Source organism: Pristis pectinata, chromosome 6 (genome assembly GCF_009764475.1).
Source record: "Pristis pectinata isolate sPriPec2 chromosome 6, sPriPec2.1.pri, whole genome shotgun sequence".
Classification (NCBI taxonomy): Eukaryota; Metazoa; Chordata; class Chondrichthyes; order Rhinopristiformes; family Pristidae; genus Pristis; species Pristis pectinata.
In genome coordinates this window covers 107,561,262-107,584,361 of record NC_067410.1, presented here as the reverse complement: position 1 = coordinate 107,584,361, position 23,100 = coordinate 107,561,262, and the positions used below count along the sequence as shown (strand labels likewise).

Sequence of the window (23,100 nt, the reverse complement as noted above, 5' to 3'; positions counted from 1 at the left end):
TTTGACTTAACTTGAATTGTCAGGTCAAATTTATTGCCATAAACACAAGTAGGATTAGAAGCCACGTGCTATGAGGACAGGTTGGAGAAACTTGGGTTGTTTTCTTTGGAGCATTGGAGGCTGAGGGGAGACCTGATAGAAGTTTATAAAATTGGAGTTCAACTCTGAAAAGTGTGAAGTGATACACTTTGGAAGATCGAATTTGAAGGCAGAATACAAGGTTAATGGCAGGACTCTTAGCAGTGTGGAGGAACAGAGGGATCTTGGGATCTACGTCCATAGATCCCTCAAGGTTGCCACGCAGGTCGATAGGGTTGTTCAGAAGGTGTATGGTGTGTCGGCCTTCATTAGTCGGGGTATTGAGTTCAAGAGCCGCGAGGTAATGTTGCAGCTCTATAGAATTCTGGTTAAACCACACTTGGAGTATTGTGTTCAGTTCTGGTCACCTCATTATAGGAAGGATGTGGAAGCTTTAGAGAGGGTGCAGAGGAGATTTACCAGGATGCTGCCTGGATTGGAGAACGTGTCTTATGAGGATAGATTTGAGTGAGCTAGGGATTTTCTCTTTGGAGAGAAGGAGAATGAGAGGTGACTTGATAGAGGTGTACAAGATGATGAGGCATAGATCGAGTGGACAGTCAGAGACTTTTTCCCAGGGCGAAAATGGCTAACACGAGGGGACATAATTTTAAGGTGATTGGAGGAAGGTATGGGGGGGATGTCAGGGATAAGTTTTTTTACACAGAGAGTGGTGGGTGCGTGGAACACACTGCCGGCAGATGTTGTGGGGGCAGATACATTAGGGAGATTTAAGAGATTCTTAGATAGCTACAAGAATGATAGAAAAATGGAGGGCTATGTGGGAGGGAAGGGTTAGATAGATCTTAGAGCAGGATAAGATGTCAGCACAACATTGTGGGCTGAAGGGCCTATACTGAGCTGTAATGTTCTATATTCTATGAGAGGCATAGGTAGGGTAGACAGCAGTCTTACATTTTCCAGGGTCGAAATGTCTAATACTAGAGGATATGCTTTCAAAGTGAGGGGGGAAAGTTCAAAGGAGATGTGCGGGACAAATTTTTTTACACAGAGAGTGGTGGGTGCCTGGAATGTGCTGCCAGGGGTGGTGGTGGAGGCAGATATGATAGAGGCATTTATGAGGCTCTTCGATAGGCACATGAATATCCAGGGAATGGAGTGATATGGACCATGTGTAGGCAGAAGGGACTAGATGTCATTAGCTTAATTATTTCGGCACAACATCATGGGCTGAAGGGCCTGTTCCTGTGCTGTACTGTTCTATGTAAAGACCTTCCCAACATCAATCATTCAGCTTTCTACCGTGGTGTCCTGAGTCCCTGCAGCAGCCTCCCTGGAACTCTGAGATACCAGGGCTCTAGGTCTCCTCCCCGTCCCCACCCCCACCCTCCTACACCACTACAAGCTGCTTTCAATCAGAGCCCATCTGTTTATGCTTCTGAACTCGTAAATCCAGCTTAATTGGCTGAGGAGGCATCCAGGCACTTGGCAAGAGATGGGGCTTAAAGCCGGAGGCCATTCAAACTGAAATTAAATGGAATTACATTGTTGAAAAGGAAGCTAGCATTTGTATGGTGCCTTTCGTGAATGTTAAATGTCCCATAGCATTTTATAGTCACTGAACTACTTTTTCAAGTGTTGTAACAGAAGTACAGTAGCCAATTTGTGCACACCACCAATAGCAACATGACAGTGCCCAGTTCTTATGAAGGATAGGTGTTGGCACACCAACGTTCATGCTTTCTTTGTAGTTTAAGATTCGGCATGACATTGAAGACCCTGATGAATTTCTGTAGTGAGAAGCATTCCGACTGGTTGCATCAGGGCCTGGTGCGGGAACTTCAATGCACAGGAGCGCAAGAGGCTACAGAGAGTGGTGGACTCAGCCAGTTCCATCACAGTTACAGCTCTCCTCACCATCAAGGACGTCTACAAGAGGCAACGTCTCAGGAAGGCGACATCCATCATCAGGGACCCCCACCATCCGGGCGGTGCCCTCTTCTCGATGCTGCCATCAGGCAGGAGATTCAGGAGCCTAAAGTTCAACAAACCTCAAGGTTCAACAACAGCTTCTTCCCCACTGCCATCAGGTTCTTGAACCAACCTGAAAAACCCTAACACGACCTTGGACAACATTTCCTTTGTATCTCTCTCAACTAGTGTCTATTATGTTTATCTTGTCGTGTAAGTAATGTATAGTTTATGTTTGTCATGTTTGTACTGTGCTGTGCTGCAAAAAGCTAGTTTTCATGGCATTTATACCCTGGGTATATATGCCCATGACAATAAACTTAAACATGGATGCTGGAGAATATTCTTATTTCTAATAATGCCACTGGGTCCGAGACTTGATTTAATACCTCATTAAGACGTTAAAGACGGCACATCCAACAGTGCAGCACATCCTGCCTCAGTGGCACCAACAATCCCAAAACAAGCCATCCAGCCCAAATGGCTTATGCCAGCAATTATATCCTCTGTCAACCTACCGGCAGAACCCAAGGGGTTGCCATTTCAGAGGTACTTTGCCCTTTGTCATCAATGTAACCTCCTCCAGTCCTACAACTGCTCAAGATTAACAACCTCCATCAATGGCTTTCAGATGCCTGGTCCATGAGCTCCCTAAACTGGCTTTGTATCATTAGCAACCTTGGATATACTACACTTGGTGCCCTTCGGCCCAACTCGTCCATGTCGTCCAAGATTCCCATCTAAGCTAGTCCCATTTGTCCATGTTTAGCCCAGATCCCTCTAAACCTTTCCTATCCACGAACCTGTACAAGTGACTTTTAAATGTCATTGTATCTGCCTCAACCATTTCCTCTGGCAGATCATTCCACATACTCACCACCCTCTGGGTGAAGATGTTGCCTCTTGTGACTTTTTAAAATCTTTCCGCTCTCACCTTAAACCTATGCCCTCTAGTTTTTGATTCCCTTTCCTTGGGAAAAGGACCGTGTGTATTCATACTACCTATGCCCCTTATGATTTTACACACCTCTATAAAGTCACCCTCAGTCTCCTATGCTACGAAGAATAAAGAACTAGCTTGCCCAACCTCTCCCTACAACTGTGGTCCTTGAGTTCTGGCAACATTCATTTTCTGGCACTTTTCCCACATTCCTTCATCCCCTTAATATCCAGACATCTGTGGATGTCTGCTCTGATTGAAATCAAGGACTGGGCTGCCACAGTTCTCCAGGATACAGAGTTCCAAAGATTCAACATCCTCTTCTCGATCCGGATTGACCTATCCCCTATCTGAGACTGTGACCCCTGGATCTCGACACCTCAGCCCGGATAAACATCCTCTCTGCATCCACCCTGTGAGAATTTTGTAATCTGCATTTGGCACACCTGTATTTGAACCTGGTGCTTCAAGTTTTCATGTAAATGCTTCATAGATGTACCTGCCTACACCACTCTCTCAGGCAGTCAGTTCCAGGTTTAAAATACTCTTTGGGTGAAAAAATTCTTCCTCAAATCCTCTCCAAATCTCTGACCCCTTATCTTAAATCTTTATCCTCTGGCCATGGAGAACCCTGCTAAGGAGAAAGTTTCTTAGCACTTTCACTATCTATGCACCTTATAATTTCATGGGGGCATTCAGGCATAGGTGGTAAGAGCCGGCCTTAGATCCTGAAAAATTAACAATTTAAAACAAAATGCTGCTTTCTCCATCGGCAACCAGCACTTTCCTTTTCACTGACTCCATACACACCCACAAAACCCAACTAACCTGTTTCGAAGGAATCCTTTCAGCTGTATCGAGACATGTCAGTCACATGCAGTTTGTGAGGAGGATGCCTCCAGGGGATGAGAGCATCATCCACCTCCTGTTGGAATACTCCCTGGTATGGGTGGTATGAAAGATCTGTTGATTTTTGTCCCAGTCTGTTCCCAAGGACGCACACTGAGATGGATGCCAACTGTTAGAACATAGAACAGCGCAGCACAGAACAGGCCCTGCGGTCCACAATGTTGTGCCAACATAGCTAATCCCTCCTACCTACAGAATGCCCATGTCCCTCCATTTTACTCTCATTCATGTGCCCATCCAAGCCCCTCTTAAAAGCCCCCATTGAATTTGCCTCCAACACCCTATCAGGCAACACATTCTAGGCATCCACCACTCTCTGAGTAAAAACGTACCCCTCACGTCTGTTCTGAACCTACCCATTCATCTTAAGTGCATGTCCTCTGGTATTGGATCGCTCAATAATGGGAAAAAGATATTGCTTGTCCATCCTATCTATGCTCCTCATGATTTTATACACTTCCAACAGATTACCCCTCAGCCTCCACTGCTCCAGAGAAAAGATCCCAAGTTTGTCCAGCCTCTCATGATAGCACATGCCCTCTAATCCAGGCAGCATCCTAGTAAACCTCCACTGCAACCTCTCTAAAGCCTCGACATCCTTCCTACAGTGAGGTGACCAGAATAGGAACTGTTGTTGAAAGACCGGTGAAAGAAACCCTGAGGTTTCTTTCACCGGTCTTTCAACAACCCTCAACGAAAGAGCTGATTGGTGACTTCAAGGAAGGGGAAGGAGGGCGAACATGCCCCAGTCTACACTGGGGGATCGGCAGTGGGGAGGGTCAGCATCTTTAAATTCCTGGGTGTTAGCATATCGGATGACCTGTCCTGGGCCCAGCACATGGTTCGTAGAGTCATACAGCACAGAAAACAGGCACCTCAGTCCAACTGGTCCATGCCGACCAAGATGCCCCATCCAAGCTAGTCCCATTTGCCAGTGTTTGGCCCATAACCTTCTAAACCTTTCCTATCCATGTACCAGTCCAACTGTCTTTTAAAGTTGTTGTTGTACCTGCCTCAAGCACTTCATCTGGCAGCTCAGTCCACACACATACCATCCTTTGTGTAAAAAAGTTGCCCTCAAGTTCCTATTAAGTCTCTCCCCTCTCACCTTAAACCTATGCCCTCTTTTCTTGATTCCCCAACCCTGGGAAAAAGACTGTGCATTCACCCTATCTATGTCCCAAAGATGCGATCACAAGGAAGGAGCATCAGCATCATTACTTCCTTTCAAGGTTAAGGAGGTACGGCTTGTCACCGAACACTCTAACAGACTTCTACAGATGTACTGTTGAAAGTATCCTGACTGGTTGCATCATGGTCTGGTACGGCAATTCGAATGCGCAAGAATGTAAGAAGCTGCATAGAGTCGTGGACTCTACCAATACATTCCTACCATCGGTAGTATCTACAGGAGGCGCTGCCTCAAGAAGGCAACATCCATCATCAAAGTCGCCACCATCCGGACCATGCCATCTTCTCGCAGCTACCAGTGGACAGGAGGTACAGAAGCCTGAAGTCCCACACCACCAGGTTCAAGAACAGCTACTTCCCTTCAACCATTCGGTTCTTGAACCAACCTGCACAACCCTAATCACTACAGGTTAGCAACACTATGACCACTTTACACTAAAATTGACTCTTTTTTGTTCTAATTGTGTTCTTTCTTGGAAAAGTTGTGTATAATTTATGTTTAATTTATGCTTTTCTTGTGAACGCTGCTTATCTGATGCTGTTTGCCTGTGATGCTGCTGCAAGTAAGTTTTTCATTGCACCTGTGCACACATGGACTTGTTCAGATGACAATAAACTCAACTCTGACCCTTTTGACTTTGAAAAGCTGATGTTCTTCTAGGAACTGTCCATGGCTCAGTGTTGATTACTGGCATTCTCTGAGGTACATAGTGCGGAATGCACTCAATGTCTGTCCTACACAAAGGAGCTAGAGAGAAGGCTGCTGTGTAATAACACCCACATCTGAATTCCATGTACACAAAATGTGCAAGAGCAGTGTCTATCAGCTTCACCTGTGAGTCCCAGGGTGTCATTTATTGAATCCGGTGCTCCTGGTGTGGCCTCCTGTACATCAGTGAGACTTGACACAGATTTGGTGACTGCTTCGTCAAGCACCTTTGGTCCGTCCGCCGCAACAGCCAGGGCCTCCCGGTCGACACCCACTTCAATTCCACATCCCATCCCCATATTGACATGTCTATCCACGGCCTCCTCTACTGCCACGTTGAGGCCAGGCGCAGGTTGGAGGAACACCACCTCATATTCCTCCTTGGGAGTCTCCAACCTGATGGCCTCAAAGTTGATTTCTCTAACTTCCGGTACCCCCTCCCCTTCTTTTTCTTCTTCCCCCCACCCCTTGTCTTCCCTTATTCTGTGGCTCCCTTCCCCCACCTTGATGACCTGCCCATCCCTCTCTCCTCCATCATGGTCCACTGCCCTCTCCTACTGGATTCCTTCTTCTTCAGCCCTTTGCCTCTTCTACCTACCACCTCTCAGCTTATTACATCTTCCCCCCTCCCACCTACCTACCTTCCCCCTCTCACCTGGACTCACCTGTCACCTGAACTCACCTGTCTCCTGCCCGCGTGTGCTCCTCCCTTCCCCCCACCTTCTTATTCTGGCTTCTGCCCTCTTCCTTTCCAGTCCTGATGAAGGGTCTCGGCCCAAAACATCGACTGTTTATTTCCCTCCGTGGATGCTGCCTGACCTGCTGAGTTCCTCCAGCACTTTTTGTGTATTGCTCCAGATTCCAGCATCTGCAGAATTTTTTGTGTCTGTGCCTATCAGCTGCGGTCTCAAAAACGGAATAGGATTTCTCAAAATACAGACAGAAATAGTTGCATTGGCTGTGTTGCACAAGGACTGGAGGGCGTTCACCGTTATGTCCCTCAGATGTTATTGATGATGTAATCTGTTTCCAATAATATTGGTTGATGGATAAATATTGGGCAGGCCCAGAGAAATAACTCCCAGCTCCTTCCTCCAAAACACTGCAGTAGGACAGGTACTTGATGTTCAGCATATACATAATGGGCGTACACCTCAATTGTTTTTACAAGAGTCCAAGCAGGGCCTCAGTTTAACGAGTTATCCACAAGGTTAATGGCAAGATTAACAAGGTTAATGGCAGGACTCTTCGCAATGTGGAGGAACAGAGGGATCTTGGGGTCCACGTCCATAGATCCCTCAAGGTTGCCGCGCAGGTCGATAGGGTTGTTAAGAAGGCGTATGGTGTGTTGGCCTTCATTAGTTGGGGTATTGAGTTCAAGAGCCGTGAGGTAATGTTGCAGCTCTGTAGAACTCTGGTTAGACCACACTTGGAGTATTGTGTTCAGTTCTGGTCGCCTTATTATAGGAAGGATGTGGAAGCTTTAGAGAGGGTGCAGAGGAGATTTACCAGAAAAGGATTGGAGAGCATGTCTTATGAGGATAGGTTGAGTGAGCTAGGGCTTTTCTCTTTGGAGAAGAGGATGAGAGGTGACTTGATAGAGGTGTACAAGGTGAAAAGAGGCATAGATTGAGTGGACAGTCAGAGACTTTTTCCCAGGGCGACAATGGCTAACACGAGGGGGGCATAATTTTAGGTGATTGGAGGGGAAAGGTGATTTGGAGGAAGGTATAAGGAGGACGTCAGAGATAAGTTTTTTACACAGAGAGTGGTGGGAGCGTGGACACCCAACATCGTGGGCTGAAGGGTCTGTACTGTGCTGTGATGTTCTATGTTCTAAGACGATCCTTGCAGCAGTCCCTTAAAACAGTGAGAATGTCAGCTTTCCCTCAGTAACAGTAAGGACAGTGCTACTGTTGTTATAACAGTCTAACATTTAGCATACCCCACAAGCAACAGATTGGAAATCTGCTTGCAATAGAACGTATTTTGTCTGAGGCTGTTTTTTTTTATGTTTATTCATTGCAGAGTTGTAGCAACTTGTCTAAGGTCACAGGATGTAAGCAGACAAGAGATTATTCTTTCAGTAAATCTTAAACAGTGAGTCTGTTCAAGTACATGGAAAACTCAGAAGAGGAAGAAAAAGGGATCAAAGCAAATCCAGTTTCCCGGAGAATTAAGGAGCTCTGGAACACTTTGATCCAGAGTATAATGCCAAAGGAACAGTGACCTCATATCACTCGTCAATAGCAATGCATCAAACACCCAGCGACAAGTGATAACAGTGACCTGCAAAACATCACAAGCAAATCATAGAATCATAGAAAGTACAGCACAATACAGGCCCTTCGGCCCACAATGTTGTGCCGACCTTTAAACCTTGCCTTAGACTGTCTAACCCCTTCCTCCCACATATTCCTCTATTTTAAATTCCTCCATATGCTTATCTAGCAATCTCTTGAATTTGACCAACGTACCTGCCTCCACCACCATCCCAGGCAGCGCATTCCGTGCCCCAACCACACTCTGGGTAAAAACAACCTCCCTCTGATATCTCCCTTGAATTTCCTACCCATTACTTTAAAGCCATGACCTCTTGTATTGAGCATTGGTGCCCTGGAAAAGAGGCACTGGCTGTCCACTCTATCTATTCCTCTTAATATTTTGTACACCTCTATCATGTCTCCTCTCATCCTCCTTCTCTCCAAAGAGTAAAGCCCTAGCTCCCTTAGTCTCTCATCATAATGCATACTCTCTAAACCAGGCAGCACCCTGGTAAATCTCCTCTGCACCCTTTCCAACGCTTCCACATCCTTCCCATAATGAGGCGACCACAACTGGACACAGTACTCTAAGTGAGGTCTAACCAGAGTTTTGTAGAGCTGCATCATTACCTCGGATGATTACGTGGCCCCGACGTTCACCTTCGCAAGGATGCAGGCCACCCTTGGTTTCCCGGCCAGTGTCAGGAACTTCCTGTTTCTATGCAGTCAATATGAATTGAACCTACCACGAAAGGATTGTGCAAGAACCCCACCACTTTATGATCAGTGACTGCAATCAACTCCCATGGTCCAGAAAAACAGTCATAGAATTAGCCACTAGGGGTCCATTAGGGGTCACCAGACTCCCGCAACTATCACGACCAACCCCTCCCACCTTCACAGACTCCACTTCACTCTCCAGTTTCTCCATGTCACTTAATCTCTCCATTCCGGTCTCGTTCTCACTTCACTATCTTTGGCCTGCTGCACTCTTCCAATGAAGCTCAAGGTAAATTTGAGGAATAGCACCTTATCTTCTGACTGGTTATGCTGCAGCCTTCGGGACTCAACAATTTCAGATAACCTGCCTTTCCTGTTTGTTTCAGAACCAACCAGTTCCAACATAAGATCATGCCTAACTTTAAGTCCTGTTATTTCTTTCAGTGGCGCAGGTAGAGCCGCTGCCTCACAGTGCTGGAGACCCGGGTTCAATTCTGACATCGGGCGCTGCCTGTATGGAGTTTGCACGTTCTCCCTGTGACCAGGTGGTTTTCCTCTGGGTACTCCAGTTTCCTCCCACATCCCAAACATACAACATAGAACAGTACAGAACAGGCCCTTCAGCCCACAATGTTGTGCTGACATAGCTATTCCCTCCTACCTACAGAATACCCATATAGCTCCATTTTTCTCTCATTCATGTCCCCATCCAAACCCCTCTTAAAAACGCCCAATGAATTTGCCTCCACCACCCTATCAGGCAACGCATTCCAGGCATCCACCACTCTCTGAGTAAAAAACTTACCCCTCACATCTGTTCTGAACCTGCCCCCTCTCACCTTAAATGCATGCCCTCTAGTATTGGATCACTCAATAATGGGAAAAAGATATTGCTTGTCCACCCTATCTATGCCCCTCATCATTTTATACACAAGGTATAACACATGGCAGGTTAATTGTTTGTGGTAAATTGTCCCTAATTTGTAGGTGAGTGGAAGAATTGGCGAGGGGCAGGGGAGGAAATCGGTGAGAACTTGGGGAGAATAAAACTGAGATGAGTGCAGGATTAGTGTAAAGGGTGGTTGATAGTCAGTGTGGACTCAATGGGCCGAAGGGCCTGTTTCCGAGCAGTATCTCTCTGTAACTTTATTGGTTCTGCCTGAGAGAATCAGAGAACCATACAGCCCGGAAAAAGGCCCTCCGGCTCACCGAACCCATGCCGACCATCGAGCACCCGCTTGCACCAATCCTACACCAAGCACATTTTATGTCCCCACATTCCCAGCTGACTTACTGAACCAGCAACACAGCTAAAAGCCTTAAACCCCTCCCACTTGATATCTTCAAATATAAGTCGGTAGATCTTCAGGCCAGATTGTGTAGCACTTACAGTGTTCCAGACCCCAGAACAAACTATTGAAAAGTTTAAGTGGCTTTTAAAGTAAATGCCACAGTGTTGTTTAATATAGTAAACCAAAAAAATCTATACTATCTTTCATCACCCTTGCTCTGGAGCTGTTTAGTGGTGGTTTGCCAGTTAACACAACACAGGCTTGTTCTCCACGTGCTTCAATGAAATTCCTGGTGTCTCTTCCCATTCAGTTAAATTCTTCAGGCCTGTCTTGGCGACCTCTTCATTCCATTGCCTTTGCGCTATTGGTATGTTTTGGATGGTAGAAGTCCTCCTCTGCCTGAGAAGGATACGGCATCTTGCTCTGGGGAGATTGGCTGCAACCAATGTATAGCTCTGCCTTTAAGTTCTGACCACACTTTAAAAGTATCTTGTTCACTGTAAAGAGCTTTGGGACATCCCGAACAGAGCTATATTAAAACCTAGGCAGAGTACATAGGAAGGATCTTTTTCCTTTGGCACTGAACACAAGAAAATAGGAGCAGGAGCAACATACAAAATGCTGGGGGAACTCAGCAGGTCAGGCAGCTTCTGTGGAGGGAAATGGACAGTCAACGTTTCTGGTTGAGACCCTTCATCAGTCTTGACCTGAAACGACAACTATCCATTTCCCTCCGTGGATGCTGCCTGACCTGCTGAGTTCCTCCAGCATTTTGTGTGCATTGCTCCAGATTCCAGCATCTGCAGGATCTCTTGTGTCTCCAAAATAGGAGCAGGAGTAGGCCACTCGACCCCTCAAACCTGCCCCTTGAGGAGGAGTTGAGGCCAGCGGCATGGCCTGTGCTGGGCAGGCACGGTAGTGTAGCAGCTAGCGTAATGCTATTTCAGTGCCAGCGACCCAGGTTCAATTCTGGCCGCTGTCTGTAAGGAGTTTGTACGTTCTCCCTGTGTCTGCGTGGGTTTCCTCCGGGTGCTCCGGTTTTCCCCCATTCCAAAGACGTACGGGTTAAGAAGTTGTGGGCATGCTATGTTGGTGCTGGAAGCGTGGCGACACTTGCGGGCTGCCCCCAGAACACTCTAAGCAAAAGATGCATTTCACTGTGTGTCTAATAAAGATATCTTACCTTCTGTGTCAGCACCCCATAACCTTCAGTTCCTCGATGGGTCAAAAGCATGGGGATGGGAGGGGACATGGATAGAAAGTAATTGGTAGAAGTATTGGTGGATGGATGAGAGATCCTTTTTCACTCAGAGGGCAGTAGTGAGGACTGTTAGTGACAGAAACTGTCACCTCATTTAAATAGTGCTTGAATATGTACTTGAGCAACTGTGATCTACAGGGTTACAGACTCAGTGCTGGGAGGTGGGATTAAATTGGTAAATTAGTAAATTGGACATACACTGAGGTACAGTGAAAAACGTTGTTTTGCATGCCATCCATACAGATCATTTCATTCCATCAGTCCATTGAGGTAGTACAAGGGAAAACAATAACAGAATGCAGAATAAGTGTTCCAGTTACAGAGGAAAGTGCAGTGCAGGCAGACAGTAAGGTGCAAGGCCAGAACGAGGTAGATTTTGAGGTTGGGTAGCTCTTCTTTGACCCTCGTGGACATGATGGGGTAATGAGCCTGCAGTAGTTTCCCAAATGTTCCTTGCAGGTCTCACACTGAATTAACAGTGGCGTTTGCACAACTCTGAATTGGTAATCACTCTGTACCTTTACAAATGTGACTCCGACTGGGTGATTTGGAATAAAATCGGGATGAATCCATGAAAGGGACTATATAAATAAAAATCCTCTCTCTCTTTGTAGTGGACTTTGCAAAGATAACCCGTCAGGGTTTTCCCTCTTGAGTAATCCTCTCATGGTTCCCTGACCTCTGAATGTCCCCGTTCCCCACAACACGGCTCAGTCTAAACTCTGCAGTCCACACTAAGCAGGAAAGAATGCACAAAAACTTTACAAGGATGTTGCCAGGACTCAAGGGGCTGAGTTAAAGAAGGAGGCTAGGACTTTATCCACTGGAGCATGGGATAGTGAGAGGTGATCTTATAGAGGTGTAGAAAACCATGAGGGGCATGGATAGGGTGAATGCACACAGTCTTTTTCTCAGGGTTCGGGAATCGAGAACTAGAGGATATATGTTTAAGGTGAGGGGGGAGAGATTTAATAGGAACCTGAGGAGCAACGTTTTCACCCAGAGGGTGGTCAGTATATGGAATGAGCTGCCAGAGGAAGTGGTTGAGGCAGATACAATAACGACGTTTAAGAGACACTTGGACAGGTACATAGATGGGAAAGGTTCAGAGAGATATGGGCCAAATGTGAGCCAATGGGACTAGCTTTATGATAGAAAAATAGGAGGCTATGTAGGAGGGAAGGTTTAGATAGATCTTAGAGCAGGGTAAAATGTTGGCACAACAAAAGGCCTGTACTGTGCTGTAGTGTTCTATGTTCTGTTAGATGGGAATCTTGGTCAGCATGGATCAGTTGGGCCAAAGGGCCTGTTTCTGTGCTGTGTGACTCTATGACATCTTAAATTGAGGTGTCCCAAGCACTCAGCACCCCATGCTCACCCCAGCTCCGTCCTGCAACCCCTCAGATTTAAATCTGTACCCTTGAACTTTCAAACCTGTCCGTAATCTTACCTCACCCAACCTTGGAACCTCCCGGCTTTGCAAGATACTTTACTGTGTCAAGGGTGCTATATAAATGCAAGACGCAGCTGTTTTTCTGTTTTGATGGATGTTCTCAAATCCCCTTGGGAAAATGCAACATCTCACTGTCTCCCGGGAATCTCTGACCCATGACTTCTCAAAGTGGAAGAAGAAACACTTGGGATGGTGCAGGGAATCTTGAGGCCATGCATCAGGAGCACACAGAAGTCCTGTGGTAAAGGTGGAAGGAGGGGTCCACCTCACATACCACCCACCGCTCACCCCATCAGGTGCCTCCTGCTCCATCCATATTGGCTGCCTCGGAATCCACAAAACTGGAATAGAAGCAAATCCCTGATCCCGAGGTAACAAACAAAATGCTGGAGGAACTCAGCGGGTCAGGCAGCAGCGTCTGTGGATGGAAATGGACAGTCGATGTTTCGGGTCGAGACCCTTCATCTGGACTGAAAGATAGAGGGGAGATGGCCGGTATAAAGAGGTGAGGGGGGATGGAGTGAGACAAGAGCTGGCAGGTGATAGGTGGATCCAGGTGAGCAGGGGTGATAGGAGGAGGGGAGGAGGGGTGGGTGGAGATAGCGACAGAGGCTGGGAGGTGATAGGTGGAGGTAATGAAGGGCTGCAGATGGTGGGATCTGATAGGAGAGGAAGGTGGAGCCTGGATTAAATGAGGTGGGGAGGGCAGACGGGAACAGTGAGGGGAGGGGACCCAGTGGGAGGAGTGTGTGGGTGGATGGACAGATTGGGTGGGTGGAGGAGGGGAAAGAAACAGGGTGATGGGGGCTGGGGGGGGGGTGTAGGAGGAACCGGGTAGATCAGGAGGAGAGGGGAAAACTGACAGAGGAGGAGCAATTTACCTGAAAATCAGAGAGTTCGACATCCATGCCACTACGCAAGCAGAATGTAAGGCGCTGTTGTTCTAGTTTGTGTTTAGCCTCACCCCTGGCAGTGGAGGAGGCCGAGGACAGACAGGTCGGTGTGGGAATGGGGTGGGGAATTAAAATGGCCGGCAACTGGGAGCTCTAGACGGCCATGGTGCACGCAGTGCAGGGGATCAGCAAAGCAATCACCTAGTCTTGTGCTTGACCCTGAGGGACTCCCTAAGGAGTCCCTGATCTCTGACTAGACCTCAGAACTACTGGTCCTTGGTGTAGCCCACAACCAATATGGCCATTAGTGAGCCACCCCTAGTGACCACATGGTGTGTAACGCTTTCTGCGCCTTCATATTTACACCCCACCTTTGACATTCACAGAATAGTCCAAAGGTTCCCTCCTCTACCGGCTCTGCTACCCAGACGAACTTGTTTTCTCTCTTTGCTGACTCTGATGACTTGAATCATTAACTCTGTTTCTCTTTCCACAGATGCTGACTGATTTGCCGGCAGAGGCATTGACTTCAGGAAGTGGGGCGGAGCACACGCTCCTGTTTACATCAACGGTGCTGAGGTCGAGAGGGTTGAGAGCTTCAAGTTCCTAGGAGTGAACATCACCAGTAGCCTGTGGATGCCACGGCCAAGAAAGCTCACCAGCGCCTCTACTTCCTCAGGAGGCTAAAATAATTCAGCATATCCCCGTCGACCCTCACCAATTTTTATCGATGCACTACAGAAAGCATCCTATCTGGATGCATCACGGCTTGGTACGGCAACTGCTCTGCCCAGGACTGCAAGAAACTTCAGAGAGTTGTGGACACAGCTGAGCACATCACGGAAAGCAGCCTCTGCCTACACTTCTTGCTGCCTTAGTAAAGCAGCCAACATCATCAAAGACTCCACCCACCCCGGACATACTCTCTTCTCCCTCTCCCATCAGACAGAAGATACAAAAGCCTGAAAGCACGTACCACCAGGCTCAAGGACTGCTTCTATCCCGCTGTTATAAGACTATTGAACAGTCCCCCAGTACGACAAGATGGACCCTTGACCTGCGTTGTTATGACCTTACACCTTACTGTCCTGCCTGCGCTGTACCTTCTCTGTAACTGTAACACTTTATTCCGCATTGTTATTGTTTTCCCTCGTACTACCTCAATATACTAATGTGACGAAATAATCTGATGGCATGCAAAACAAAGTCTTTCACTGAACCTCGGTACATGTGACAATAATAAACCAACTTAATTTACCAATTTGCCTGCTGAACTTTGCCAACATTTTTGCTATTTTCATTGTAGATTTCCAGCATCTGCAGAATTTCACTTCAATGTGCTTGTCAGCCAGTTCATTACTTTTGATAGCAAGCTCCCATAGAGAGCAAATAACTGGTTAATTGGGATTTTAGGAGGAGTTGGCTGAGCCCTTGGTCTCAGATTCACTGTATAGCTGAGAGGTGACTCACCCTGGGGTGGATCCCACAGATGGAGAGGCACTGATAACGAAGGAACTACAGCTGCCAATTTGCATGCAGCTAGAACTCAAGAACAACAATCAGATGGACAGCACAGTGACACAGCCAGCAGAAACCGATGCCTTGCAGCCCTAGAGACCAGGCTTCAATCCCGACTCCAGTGCTGCCTGTGTGGAGTTTGCATGCTCTCCATGTGACCTGCGTGGGTTTCCTCCAGGTGCTCCGGTTTCTTCCCATGTCCCAAAGACGTGCACGTTGCCGGGTTAATTGGCCGCTGTAAATTACTCCTTGTGTGAGAGAGAGTGGTAGAATCTGGGGAGAGACTGGCGACGGATACAGCATGATATAGATCAGCTGCAGATGTGGGCAGAGAAATGGCAGATGGAGTTTAACCCGGATAAATGTGAGGTGTTGTACCTTCGTGGGACTAATGTCAAGAGGCAGTACACTCTAAAGGGCATGACCCTTAACAGTGTTAAAGAGCAGAGAGACCTTGGGGTGCAAATCCATGGCTCACTGAAAGTGGCTACACAGATAGATAGGATGGTAAAGAAGGCTTATGGAATGCTTGCTTTCATTAATCGAGGTATTGAGTACAGGAGTCAAGAAGTTATGATGCATCTCTGTGGAACTCTGGTTAGGCTGCATTTAGAATATTGCGTACAATTCTCACCACCTCCTTACGGGAAGGATTTTGAGGCTTTAGAGAGGGTGCAGAGGAGGTTTACTAGGATGCTGCCTGGATTAGAGGTCATGTGCTATCAGGAGAGGCTGGACAAACTTGGGCTCTTCTCTCTGGAGCGGTGGAGGCTGAGGGGTGATCTGTTGGAAGTGTATAAAATTATGAGGGGCATAGATAGGGTGGACAAGCAGTATCTTTTTCCCATTATTGAGCGATCCAATACCAGAGGGCATGCATTTAAGGTGAGGGGGGTAGGTTCAGAAGAGACATGAGGGGTACCTTTTTTACTCAGAGAGTGGTGGATGCCTGGAATGCGTTGCCTGATAGGGTAGTGGAGGCAAATTCATTGAGGGCTTTTAAGAGGGGCACATGAATGAGAGGAAAATAGAGGGATATAGGCATTCTGTAGGTAGGAGGGATTAGCTATGTCGGCACAACAGTATGGGCTGAAGGGCCTGTTCTGTGCTGTACTGTTCTATGTTCTCTGTTCTAATGTGGGGAGAATAAAATGGGAGCAGTGTGGGATTGGTGGAAAGGGGTAGTTGGTGGTTGGCACAGACTCGGTGGGCCGAAGGGCCTGTTTCCATCCTGTGTGCCTGGATGTGTACATCTAGATAGCTATTCTAGTAATGTTGGCCAGAGTGCAAAAGAACAGTACTGCTCTCCTTCAGCCTGGGGTCTGTTACACACATATCACAGGGGCCAGGGCCTTGGATTAACTTTTATCAAAAGAGCAGCAATTCAAGGTTCCCTTCATACTGGATACTCGTGCTCAAACCTCTGGAGCAGGACTTGAACTCACAACTCTCCAGCTCAAAGATAAAAGTGTGAGCCATCTGAGTCCCTGCCAAAAACTTGAATGGTCACTGACTTGGCCTGCCGGGAGCACTCATCCCGAGACAGCAAGTTTAACATTTTCATCTTGGGCAATGAATATACAGCCTCAGCAGATCTGTGTAAATGATGCTGGAGGAACTCAGCAGGCCAGGCAGCATCTGTGGAGAAAAGCAGGTAGTCAACGTTTCGGGTCAGGACACCCATCTGTGTGAGGTGGTTGGGATGGGTTCAGTACCCTTCGAAGGGGCAGAGGTACCTTAGTGAATAGCCCTTCCTCAAACAACACCCCAGCACCTTATTCGTCTACCTGCACTGCACTTTCTCTCTAACTGTAACACTATATTCTGCATTCTGTTTTCTTTTTACTACCTCGATGTACATATGTATAGCATCATCTGTCTGGATGGCAGGCAAACAAAAACTTTTCACTGTATCTCGATGCATAAGACCATATGATATAGGTCCATCGGCCCACTGAGTCTGCTCCACCATTCAATCATGGCTGATTTTTTTCCAATCCTATACTCCTGCCTTCTCTCCGTAAGCCTTAAACTACACCCCACCCCCCCCACCCCTCGCCTACCTGTCAAGAACTGTGTCTTATATACACCCAATGACTTGGCCTCCACAGCCCTCTGTGGCAACGAATTCCGCAGATTCACCACCCTCTGGCTGAAGAAATTACTCCTCATCTCAGTTTTAAAGGGACATCCCTTTATTTTGAGGCTGTGCCCTCGGATCCTAGACTCCCCTACTAAGGGAAATATCCTCTCCACGTCCACTCTATCCTGGTCCTATCAGTATACGGTAGGTTTCCATGAGATTGTCCCTTATCCTTCTGCCCTCTATCGGGTGCAGGTTCAGAGCCAAATATTCCTCATATGTTTATCTTATGTTAATCCCAATTATTTTATTCTCCTCACATGCCCATCAACTCCCTTCAGATTCTACCCCTCACCTACACAGTGGGGCCAATTTGCAGTGGCCAACCCAGAAATCAGAATCAGGTTTATTATCACTGACTTACATGACGTGAAATTTGTTGCGGCAGCAGTACGGTGCAATGACATAAAATTACTATAAATTACAAAAATAAATAAATAGTTCAAAAAAAAGGAATAACGAGGTTGTGTTCATGGGTTCATGGACCCTTCAGAAATCTGATGGCGGAGGGGAAGAAGCTGTTCCTGAATCATTGAGTGTGGGTCTTCAGGCTCCTGTACCTCCTCCCCGATGGTAGTAACGACAAGAGGGCATGTCCCAGATGGTGAGGGTCCTTAGTGATAGATGCCGCCTTCTTGAGCCATCTCGACGATGTCCTCGATGGTGGGGAGGGTCATGCCCGGGATGGAGCTGGCTGAATCTACAACCTGCACATCTTTGGGATATGGGAGGAAATCAGACCCTTGACCCTTCACCTTTCACACCCGTGCTTCTTAAAAATCTTTCTGCCTCTGCCTTAAAAGTATTCTCACTGCACTTTGTGGAAGAGTACACCTCCCACTTCATCTGCTAGTGTGTTTGTAGCAGCTTCAGGCACTGCAAGTCTGTAATAATGAGCAATGAACACAAACACCAGACTGCTTTCTGAGTAGCTGGAATACATCTGGTTCAGATTGACACTGGATGTTTATGTCACCCGCAGCCACCATAAGCAGTCCAAGACAACGAAACAGAATTCCCCTTCTACCGGCTTGGCTATTTAAATCTAACATCGTAGAAAGCCTTCCAGACTTCTTGCATTTTCTATCCTCCTCGCCTCACGATTCCTGAAACCGGAATGGCAAGTAAACAATTCCTTAAAAAAATGTCCTCAGCTGATTGGATCCTGATGTTCTGAACACAGTGATCATGGTGCTTGTTTCTGCAACTGAGAAACATTTCTGGGAAACTGGTGCTCTTGACACATGGAGGTAAACAAACTTCAAGTGATTAGCTTGTTAGGCCGTCTGCTTCATGGCACAGAATAAGGCTGCGATCTGCTTAAAGTGATCTCTCACTGGCCTGAAGATTTGATAGGATGGGACTGGAGAGTGTTTGACACTCAGGAGCTGAGGAGCTGACCTATTGCACTTTGAGATCTCCACACTCCTCCAATTCCACCTTCTTGCTCACCCCTGATTTCCACCACTCCTTGATTGGCTTCTGTGCCCGAAGCTTTGGAATTCTACCTCTAGACCTCTCTCTCTTTCTGAACAAACCCTTCGGCCCTTAAGATACGAAAATCTATCGATCATTGACTCGGACGCACTTGCTGACTTGAGTCTTCACAACCTCTTACATAGATAATTCCAAAGATACATAAATTTCTTCTCTCATTCCTGAGTGGCCTCATTCTGAGACTGCACCCCCTAGTACTAGATGCTCCAGCCCTTGGAAATAACCCCGTCCACCCTGAACCCTTCTCAAATTCTTGTGTGTGTTAATGAGATTATTTCTTATTCTTCTCAACTCCAGATCACAGGCTGATTTTATTCTGTTCATACTCAAAACACTCATCCCAAAAATCAGTGCAACATACACTGCAAAGACTATAAGGATGGTCACCCAAACTGCCCACTCTATTCCATCAAAAGTGACAAAGTGCCCGGGTTCAATCCTGACCCCTGGTGTTGTCTGTGTGGAGTTTGCATGTTCTCCAAGTCACTGTGTGGGTCTTCTCTGAGTGCTCTGGTCCCCCCCACATCCAAAGACTGGTGGGTTGGTAGGCTAATTGGCCACTTCAAGTGTGGAGGTGAGTGGTGAAATCTGGGGGGTCGGGTTGATGGGAATGTGGGAATAATAAAAAAAAAGTGGGATTAGTGCAGGATTAGTGTAAATAAGATGTCTGGTAAGGACTCGATGGGCTGAAGGGCCTATTTCATGCTTTATGACTCTATAAAAGCTCTGTGAAATCTCAACAAACATCTTCACTGTTGTATTCCAATGCTCTTTCAGATTTTAATTGATATTTGCAATTTTTACTGGGTATATGATCTTATAGAGGTGTATAAAATTATGAGGGGCACAGTTAGGGTGAACGCGCACTGCCTTTTTCCCAGGGTTGGGGAATCAGGAACTAGAGGGCATAGGTTCAAGGGAAAGATTTAATAGAAACTTGAGGGGCAACTTTTTTTACGCTAAGGGTGGTATCCATCTGGAATGAGCTGTCAGAGGAAGTGGTTGAGGCAGGTACCATAACAACTTTTAAAAGACATTTGGACAGGTACATGGATACGAAAGGTTTAGAAGGTTATGGGCCAAACGCTGGCAAATGGGATTAGCTTGACACTTAGGAACTGAGGAGCTGATCTATTGCACTTTGAGATCTCCACATTCCTCCAATTCCACCTTCTTGCTCACCCCTGATTTCCATTGCTCCTTGATTGGCTTCTGTGGCCTGAAGCTCTGGCATTCTACCTCTAGACCTCTCCCTCCTCCTGAACAAACCCTTCAGCCCTTAAGATACAAAAATCTATCGATCATTGACTTGGACGGAGGAGGGATTGAGGCTGAAGGATAGAGTGGGAAAAGCAAGGAGGGAAAAGGGGACAATAGGAGGGGAAGGTTGTTGAAGAGAGGACAGCATCATTTATAACACCCTTTTCAGAAACATCCAAACCACTTTACTGCCAAAACGCTCTTCAAGTGTGTACATTTAGTTGTAGTTTAGTGTTATTACTGTTGTATATTTGATAAATGTGGATGTCAATTTTTTTACAGCGAGTTCCCACACACAAGATAAAGCTTGAAAGCACATAACACCAGACTCAGGGACAGCTTCTATCCCGCTGTTATCAGACTCTTGATTGGACCTCTCACTGGTTAAAGAATAGTTCTTGATCTCCCAATCTACCTTGCAGTTTATTTGTTTACCTGCACTACACATTCACTGTAGCTGCTACACTATATTCTGCACTCTGTTTTCTTTTTCTACCTCGATGTACTTATGTATGGCATGATCCGTCTGGATGGCACTCAGACAAAGTTTCTCACTGTATCTCAGTACACATGACAATAATAAACCAATAATAATAATAATCACCAATAATACTGATATTGATTGATAAATATTGGCCGGAACACCAAGGAGGAATCCCTGCTGTTCTTCAAAATGGTGCGATGGCATCTTCCACATGTACTTCAGAGGTTAGTCAGGGGTTGGTTTAATACTTCATCTGAGAGGGGGCACCTCCAACACTGCGGTACTCACTCAGTACTCCCCTGGATTGTTGGTTGAAGTTTTACATTCGCAAGTGTCTGGCTTGAGACTTGAACCACAAGCTTCAGTGAGAGGAGGAGAGGTGGTGACTCACCTTTTCTTCTTTGTCACAATGAGAACGTCGTTGAACAGGAAGAAGTAGACCTGCTGCCTGGAGGTTCGTTTGGAAAAGATCCCCGTGTCCTCGACAAAACCAATCAGCTCACCTCTCTTCGACAGCCAGCGGGATGAAGAGACCAGAGGAAACGGCTGTGGAGAGAAAACACCAGTCTGTCAGGAGGCAAGGCAAAGGACAACTGTTTACATGTGCATTCTGCTCTGAGCTGAGGTGATGGTAAGAGCAGAAATTTGTCCTTTGCCCCAGAACATAAGAGTTGGCCACCTCTTGAACCTCACTCCCAGCATTCAACTCAATTGACTTCAATATACACCAGGACTGGGAGGGCAGTGCAATGGGTGACTAATACTCATGCAACTGTTCATTGCTATTAACCAAACACTAGCAATAGAACCAGAAAGTGGTGGAAACACTCAGTGGGTCAGGCAGCTTCAGTGGAAAAAGGAACATACAAAGTACGTTCAAACGTACAGAGGGTACAACGTACCCTCTCCCCTTGGGCAGAAGATTAGTATTGGTATTGGTTTATTATTGTCACTTGTACCGAGGTACAGTGAAAAACTTGTCTTGCATACCAATCGTACAGATCAATTCATTACACAGTGCAGTTACATTGAGTTAGTACAGAGTGCATTGAGGTAGTACAGGTAAAAGCAATAACAGTACAGAGTAAAGTGTCACAGCTACAAAGAAAGTGCAGTGCAATAAGGTGCAAGGTCAAAACAAGGTAGATCGTAAGCTTGAAAGCATATACCACCAGACTCAAGGACAGCTTCTATCCCACTGTTATCAGACTCTTGAACGGATCTCTCATACGCTTAAGATGAACTTTTGATCTCCCAATCTACTTGGTCGTGGCCCTTGCACGTTGTTGTCTACCTGCACTGCACTTCCTCTGTAACTGCAACACTATATTCTGCGTTCTATTTTCTTTTTACTGCCTTGATGTGCTTACACATGGCAAGATCTGCCTGGGTGACACTGAGACAAAAGTGTTTCACTGTACCTCGGTACACGTGACAATAATAAACCAGTACCATGTTACCTGACCTGCAGAGTGTCTCCAACATTTTCTATTTGTATTTCTGATTTCCAACACCAGCAGTTCTTAATATTTCTTAGGTTTAAAAATTTCGCCATGATTTGTCATAGCTTTTTAATAGTTCCTTCTATTTCATGTGCTAAATGTGCAGTAAAATGTAGAATCATAGACAGCACAGACTGAAGCCAGTTGACTCATTATTTTCTCATGAACCATGTCGGAGGCAAAGACACCAGTCCCATATAGAACACAGAACAGTAGAGCACTGGAACAGGCCTTTCAGCCCACGATGTTGTACCAACCATGATGGTAACTTCAACCACACATTTGCCTGCACGTGGTCCACTTTCCTCCATTCCCTGCCTCTTCATGTCTGTCTAAAACGTTGCTATTGTATATTTGCTTCTATCACCTCCTCTGGCAACACATTCCAGGCATCCACACGGTGTAAAAAACTTGCCTCATTAATCTCCCTTAAACTTTCTCCCTTTCACCTTAAAGCTATGCCCTCTAATATTTAACCTTTCCACTTGGGAAAAAGACTTACTACCTACCCTACAGTCGGGCAGGAGGTACAGAAGCCTGAAGTCCCACACCACCAGGTTCAGGAACAGCTACTTTCCCACAACCATCAGGTTCTTGAACTGACCTGCACAACCCTAACCCTACCTCAGCAACGGAACACTACGGACCACCTCTTGCACTGCCATGGACCTGTCTCTGATTGTGTCTTTATTTGTACTAATGTCTTGTTTTGCACAGCGTTTTTTTCACAGTCTTGTATTATTTATATTCCGTGTGTTGCCTGTACCTAGGTGCCTGTGATGCTGTTTTTCATTGTACCTGTACCCCACTGTACTTGTGCACATGACAATAAACTTGACTTGACCTAGGTAGTTCCCGCTTTCTCCCTTGTTCCCAGTTTCCAGCCACTGTTGTACCCTGCATTTAGCAGTCCCAGCAGGTTCATTTGGTTTTTGCTCTCGGACTAGTGGCATCAAAAGTAATTATTACCTGGACAACCTTGATCTCCACCCTAACTCAGAGATTCCTGCTGTTCTCTCCACACCCCCCATCTCTACAGTTTAAAACATGCTTG

General features: G+C 46.4%; 1 protein-coding gene across 1 annotated transcript in view; it reads right to left on the bottom strand.

Moving 5' to 3' along the window:
- The window catches only part of LOC127572067 (rho guanine nucleotide exchange factor 26-like), a 173,900-nt gene that overhangs the window by 6,834 nt on the left and 143,966 nt on the right, over positions 1-23,100 (bottom strand). Inside the window, exon 11 of the mRNA XM_052018917.1 lies at positions 20,936-21,090. Coding sequence (XP_051874877.1) covers positions 20,936-21,090 — 155 coding nt within the window. The remainder of the gene's footprint in view (positions 1-20,935; positions 21,091-23,100) is intronic.